Here is a 7,138-nt window from a genome sequence, read left to right on the forward strand (position 1 = left end):
ATTGCTATTTTAAAAAAATTGTATTCCTACCAGTGGAATGAATATTTAACGTACAATTGAGAGTATTCCTTGCTTATGCCCTAGGGGTTTTGTTATTTCTTGTAGTTTTATGTAGGCCTTGGAGGTAGTTACACTGATAAATGACATAAGTTGATCAGATTAGGAAGTAATGTCATAGCTGATTTTTCTGTTTTAGTAAAAAGACCACCAAGTCAATAAACACTAGAACCTATGTTTAATTTTCCAAGGTATGGAAAGAAATGCGTGACTAAAGTAATAATCTTGCAATTGAATCTCTTCCTGACAAGCAGAAAAACAAGCAGAAAATTCTTATCAATCTAAATATATTACTCAAATTCTAAAATTGCACCTAAAACCAGTTCTAAAATTTTGATTGACATTGTACTGGTGGAGTGCTTCCACAGTGCTCTTAGATTCTCAGTTGGTGCAAGTTGGCTTTATGGGAGCTGAGATACATTTCTCCTAAGATGTGATATATTATTTACTTGGCTATAGCGGAACTGATATATCCTCTATTAATGTCAATCTTTGTTGCCTTAACCAAAGTAACTTCTTATGAATATTTTCTTAGAAAAATTATTCCCTTTAGCTCCTTTCCATTTTCATCATATCAATTCAGAGTGCTAAATTTCTCAATACACAATTTAAAAATCTTGGCATTATCTATACATTTTGAGCTAGTTCATTAAGTATTTCCTCCCCTGAACAGTGGAGCTATTTATCACTGAAACCTTAGGGGAAATCATTATGTTCACTGCCTTTCAAGAAGCATTGGACATGGCTCTGTCTGATTCAATGAAGATCAGCTGTTCTTTTCTTTTTTCTCCTTTTCTTAAAGCTCTTTGCTCTGTTCCTTCATTCTATTTTGAAAGCTATGAAAGCCTTTCATGCCATCAAGCTCTAGTTTGCAGATAACATAGTTGAAATTGTGGGATATTAGATATTCCACAGGGATGGAGAGTAGTCTACAGGAGGATGTTGTCAGAATGAAGCCGATAATCTTCAATCTTGTGTTACCTTTTATAATTGCATTTTTATTGACTTGTTCAGCAAACACATTCATACACTTGACAATTGATGGAGTACCATATATCAAGGTAATTGGTAGGTACTGCATATCAGTCTCGTTTTCAGATTGTGATTCTACTTTGCTCAGAAGGAATGTCATGTAAAATATATTGCCACAAGCTCTTTTGTGATCTATGAGAAGTCTTTTGATTATATGCATATCTTTCTCGTGGTAATCAGATAAAAAAGGGTAAAGCAAAATACAATAGTGTAATGGTTAATATGAATCTCTATCTAGTTTTTAGAGTGATTTTTAGCAACTGGCACTGAAATTCCATAGATGGCAAGATAGAGAAGAATGCAATGCTGTGTCATAATGCTGTTACTTACCTGTATGAAATGATATCATATGCCTTGAGGCCACTTTACTTCACAGCAGAGGAGTGTTCAAATGCTGCTGTAAAACTTTCTCATTTATCATTGTATAGTCTATTGACCTAGATGTCCTCAAATATTATAAATTGGACTTTGAAAGTCATATGAGGCCCTCTACTGGTAGCCATTTTAAATCTTTCAAAGCAATATGTATAAAAAGAGAAAAGAGGAGAGATTGCAATTAAGATGTCTTTTAAACTTTTATATTATCTTGTATAACTCAAGTACTGGAACTAAGCAGCCAGTCATTTAAAATACAATTAGAATAACCTACAAGATCACAAAAATGAGAAATATTGAATGGCTAAGTATTACATATGTTGTTTCATATACTGGTTTGTTTGTTTGTTTTTTAGAAAATGAATCCTGTGATGTTCATGGATTTTTCCTTGTTCTTACCATTTTTTTACTAGGTGTACATTCCAAGCAGAGTGGCTATTGTGCTTCAGAATACGGATGTCCCACATTGAAGATCTCTGTACCTATCACTGAAGAAGCAAGTGATAGAAGTGCTGATACACTTACTACTAAGTGTAACAAAACTAGCTCTATTGAATCTTTCTGAAGCTGAATCTAGTAATATTAACATTTTTAAAATGCAAGATTAATATTCACATGCAAATGCAGAGGTCTGTGCTTGTTAGAAACTATTTTGAAGAAATGTTAAGGAAGAGAAAGAAGAATGTTATCTTTTTGGTAATAAAAATTTTCACTAACAATACTTCAAAACAGCAGGTATTCTCAATTAAAATGTTGTTTACAGAATTTTATGAGGAATAACATTCTTACCAAAAGTGATCCTGCTCCAATGTTTGTAAGTTCTTGAAATCTTCTTTTTCAAAAAGTGAATTAAAATGCTCATTATATGTAAATGCTGCTTATTAATAGTGGTTTGCTTAAAGGAAACAAAAGTTTTTGGCTGAAAGGCAGCCTTAATGATTTGTGGAACCTAATTGAAGGCTCCTCTTCTGCAATGAGTTCTAACATGCAGTTTAAGACATTTACCCAAATTAATGAGAAGATCCTTAAGAGTGTTGTACTCTGCCATTTTTTAATTTGATTAAAATTGCTAAAAAGTGCTTAAGAACCAAGTGGGCACACAACTCACTGCCAATGTGCTGATGCCACTAGGTTGCTTACTTGCTCTCCATCAAATCACTTGGTCTGTGCACTTCACTTGCTACAGCTGAAAGAAAAAAAAAAAAAAAGATACTTAACTGTTTTATTTACACTGCTAAGGTCTTCACTAAGAATGTTACACTGGAGAATGTTTTAAATACATAATTCATCTTAATGCTTTAATTTCAGTGATGTTAGGACTTTGTAATACTGATTCCACCATTTCCAGAAGCTGCCTTTCAGCTTGGAATGTGAGCTGCTTCTTGCACTTTTGTAACTTCTAAAATGTTTATGTTTTGGGAAAAAGCTGTCTCAAACTACAATAATCAAGCTTTTTTGTTTTTTGTTTTTTGTTTTTTTTTTTTTCCGATAAAATCAAGATAGTTAATTATTAGAATGCTGCTAAGATTATTCAAGAGAATTCTTTAATAAATATAACTTTTCTTTTTGTAAGGATTAAGATTCTTTATATTTGAAAATGTATTGAGGAATACTATGAAAAATTAATACCAAATTAATGAAATGGATTTTATTTTGTTTCACTTGTTCAGAGGCATATTAGAATGGAGTATGAAGGAAATGTCTCTTTTATACAAGTCTGAATTTTGTGACTTTAAATTAGCCAAAAAGGAAGATGCCTGTAACCATTTCAGAAAGTTCTTTTTTCTTTGTTTCTTGTTTTTTACCCAGCTTCCCACATAAACCATTTGTAAATTACTGAAAAATTGTGCCAGCACTGAAAGTCTGTTCACTGTTCTTGAAATGCTTACTTGTACTTCTATATAGCTTACTTCTTAAGCTAAATAAGGTACATGATGGAATTTTGCAGCATGATGGAAAACAGTCTTTTGGTAGTGTTTACAATGAAGGGATTTTATGAACATCCCTAGTCTGCTATATTCATTGTGACAGGGAATTCTGTATTGTGGTGGAGTACTGCAATATTGTCTACTATCATGCTTCATTTTCTGCTATACCAGTTTGATCACTGCTTGGTAGTGAGCTAATAAAAGCATTTCTATACTGAAACTTTGAAATAAAGTCTTTGAAAGAGAATACACTGAACTATTCTAGCAACTGGAACTGATTATCTTTTTTCTTTTCCAAATTGTTTTCCTTGTATTGAAATGATGAGGAACTTCTAATATGTATGCTACATTTACATTATTTTATTTAGTAGGTGTTCAGTAGGTGGGGTTTTGCTTTATTGTTTTTATTGATACCAGCTCCAGGTTTCCAAAAGTAATGGAAGGCAAATCCCCTTGTCAAAACTTTTTGTAAGAGAAAGAATAAATGTGTGACATGAAGGAAAAAACTGTAAAATTACATGCAAATAAACTGAGGAGAATAAAATAAATGCATATATGGTTTCATTGCTTGTACTGTGAAAAGATTGTGTGGTAGTCTTAACACTGGATAGACCAATATCAAATACTGTCTTGGAATCAGTAACTTGTCTTGGTCAGAAACGATCTAGGGAGAATGGTGGATTGTTTGACACACACGTATTACTCTTCTGCAGTAATAGACTAATAAAAGCAAACTACAAGATTTGCAAGGTAAGCATGTAAATATGAGAAGCATAATAATTAGGAAATTTTTGGAGTTCTTGTGTACATTCCACCCCCCAATATATGAGAAAGGAATAACCCCCCTCCCTCCTAATTCCGGAGGAACCAGTTAGTGACATGCTACTTCACCTGGACTGTCATAAGTCCATGGAACAAGATCCACCCAAGATTGCTGAGGGTGCTAGCAGAAATGATTACTAACCTGATTTCCATCATTTATCTGCTGTCCTGGTCAACCAGGGAGGTCCCAGATGACTGGAAATTTGCTAATGTAATACTCATCTACAAGAAGAGTTGGAGGGAGTAACTGCAGGTCTGTCAGTATTGGGAAAGGTTATGAAGCAAAAATTCATGAGTGTGATCGCATGCCATGTGCAAGACAACCAGGTGATCAGGCCCAGTCAACATGGGTTAATGAAACACATGTTGCTTGACCAGCCTGATATCCTTCCATGAGCAGTTGACCTGCCTGTTGGAGGAGGATATATCTACTTAGACTTTAGTAAAGCCTTTGACTCTGTCTCCCATAGTATTCTCATGGAGAAGCTGGCAGGCCATGGCTTCCACAGGTGTCCTCCTCCTGAGTTAAACAACAAGCTGGATGGCTGAGCTCAGGAAATTGTGGTTAATGGAGTAAAATCCAGCTGGCAACCAGTCATGAGCGGTGTTCCTCAGGAATCTGTACTGGTGCTGGTCCCCTTTAATATCTTTACTGATGATCTGGATGAGAGGATTGAGTGTACCCTCAGTAGGTTTGCAGATGACAAAAAGCAGTGAGGAAGTGTTGATCTGCTTGAGTGTCAAAAGTCTGTACAGAGGGATCAGGACAGGCTGGGTAGCTGGGCTGAGGCCAGTGAGATGAAGTTCAACAAGACCAAGTCCTGCACTTTCGTTGCAGTAACCCCGGGCAACACTACAGGCTTGGGGCAGAGTGACTGGAAAGCTGCACAGAAGTATCTGGAGATGTTGGTCAATGTTCAGCTAAACACGAGCCAGCAGTGTGCCCAGGGGTCCAAGAAGGCTAATGGCATCCTGGCTTGTATGTGAAATAGCACAGCCATCAGGAGCAGGGAAGTAATCGTCCCCCTGTACTCAGCCCTGGTGAGGCTGCTCCTCAAGTACTGTGTTCAGTTTTGGGCCCCTCACTACAAGAAAGACATTGAGGCCCTGGAGTGTGTTCAGAGAAGGGCAACGAAGCTGGTGAGGGATCTGGAGCACAAGTTTTAGAAGGAGTGGCTGAGGAAACTGTGACTGTTTAATCTGGAAGAGATTTGGGAGACTTTATTGCTCTCTCAAATGACTTGAAAGGAGGTTGTGTCGAGGTGAAGGTTGGCCTCTTCTCCCAGGAAACAGCAATAGGATTAATGGGAATGGTCTTAAGTTGCACCACCAGAAGTTCTGGTTGGACATTAGGAAAAATTTCTTCTCAGAAAGAGTGATGTTCACTGGAACAGGCTGCCCAGGAAGGTGGTGAAGTTACCATCCCTGGAGGTGTTCAAGAACCATGTCGATGTGGACTGGATTATTTTTGAGGTCTTTTCCGACCATTTCCAACCATTATGATTCTCTTAGTGGATGTTCTCCTGCCTATTTTAAGATGCTAGAAATTTTCCCTTGAGAGTACAGCTCTAATCAGCACTCTTCTATCAAATTTGTTAGCTTATCTCTGTCACAGAAATAAATTAAGTGTCTATGGTCATTCATCTGAGGGCAAATAGCTTTCCACAGAGATGTAGGCATTGCGGAGGAACTACCTTTAAAGATAACCTCTCATAGGGTGGAAGACTGATAAGAATCTGTATTCCTTCGAAGAGAGTCTTTCTACTTCCCTATGATCTGGAAGAATGCTGGTCCTTCTTGGTAGTTTTGGCTTCAGAAGTTTTACTATGGTCTCTCTAGCAGTTAATAAGAACTCAATAAGTTTTTTGTCACTTAGAGATGCAGGCTGATGCTTAAGGACCCTACCTCTATCTTGCATCCTTCGTGCTAACTGGCTCTTTGTAGCAAATAATTAAAGGTCTTCTTTAACTCAGGTGATGACAGGAACGTGTCCACTTGGCTGGTATATTCTCAGAGCAGTAACTTTAAATTTCCTTTTTCTTTTTTAAATTTATTTTTCCTCCTCCTTTGACAAACTCAAGCCTTGTTGTCCTGAAGTTTATTTTGAAGATAAGGAATGGAGTAGTTTTATCAAGTTGGTCGGTATTCCTGAAAAACAGACTATAGTGAAAAATCCGTTTGACCTTTCTGTTTTTCTCCTATGAAATTTGTCTTGCACGTTATATTCGATTTAGTAAAGAGTTTGTTAACCAAGTTTTCTGAAAGACAGGAATGTGTTGTAGCTAAACCTCTGAAAATGGGAGACCAGCTATATAAACAGTAAGAAAACAGTAGGTAAATTGTTGTGTGGTACTTGAATGTAATGTAAGGTGATACTTTCTGTATCACTATGTCAATCACAATTCTGCTTTCAAATGAAGATGATTTAAGCAGCTGAATAAGTTGTAGTTGCCTCATTTTTTTTCATGACTCCAAGTTATTTTCAACTGCACATCAATGGATAAACAAATAAAGTTCCTATTCATTTAAAAGCCTTGATTCTCATGTGCAGGAATAACTTTATTAATTAAGTAGTGAAAAGGGAGAGTTATCTGAATGAACGGAAACCTTTCCTTCAACCTAATAAAATGTAGCTATTCTGTTCCAGACACATAGAGGTCTGTGATTGTCCTCCTCCATAATTTGATTTTGATTAATTTAAAAATGTAGTGTTTAAAAGTTTCTTCATTGACTAATGTTTCCTAACTCTTGCAGTTCTAGGTCAACTGCTTAAAAAGCCAAATCAGTTTTACATATTTTCTTACTTAGTCCATGTATGGGAACTGTTAGGTCACATAAAAAAACAGTCATTGAGCACCTGGTGAAGGGATGCAGCCAGCACTGGGAGCGTAGGTGGAAGTAATTCACCTGTGCGACAAGGAGGG

The 7,138-nt window shown here is 36.4% G+C and overlaps 1 protein-coding gene across 1 annotated transcript in view; it reads left to right on the plus strand.

Moving 5' to 3' along the window:
- The window catches only part of GBE1 (1,4-alpha-glucan branching enzyme 1), a 157,840-nt gene extending 153,902 nt beyond the window's left edge, over positions 1–3,938 (plus strand). The window contains exon 15 of the mRNA XM_090121012.1: positions 1,878–3,938. Coding sequence (XP_089977138.1) covers positions 1,878–1,934 — 57 coding nt within the window. The 3' untranslated portion in view covers positions 1,935–3,938. The remainder of the gene's footprint in view (positions 1–1,877) is intronic.
- The last annotated feature ends 3,200 nt before the right edge of the window (positions 3,939–7,138 follow it).

Source organism: Phasianus colchicus, chromosome 1, assembly GCF_987193195.1.
Source record: "Phasianus colchicus chromosome 1, bPhaCol1.hap1.1, whole genome shotgun sequence".
Classification (NCBI taxonomy): domain Eukaryota; kingdom Metazoa; phylum Chordata; class Aves; order Galliformes; family Phasianidae; genus Phasianus; species Phasianus colchicus.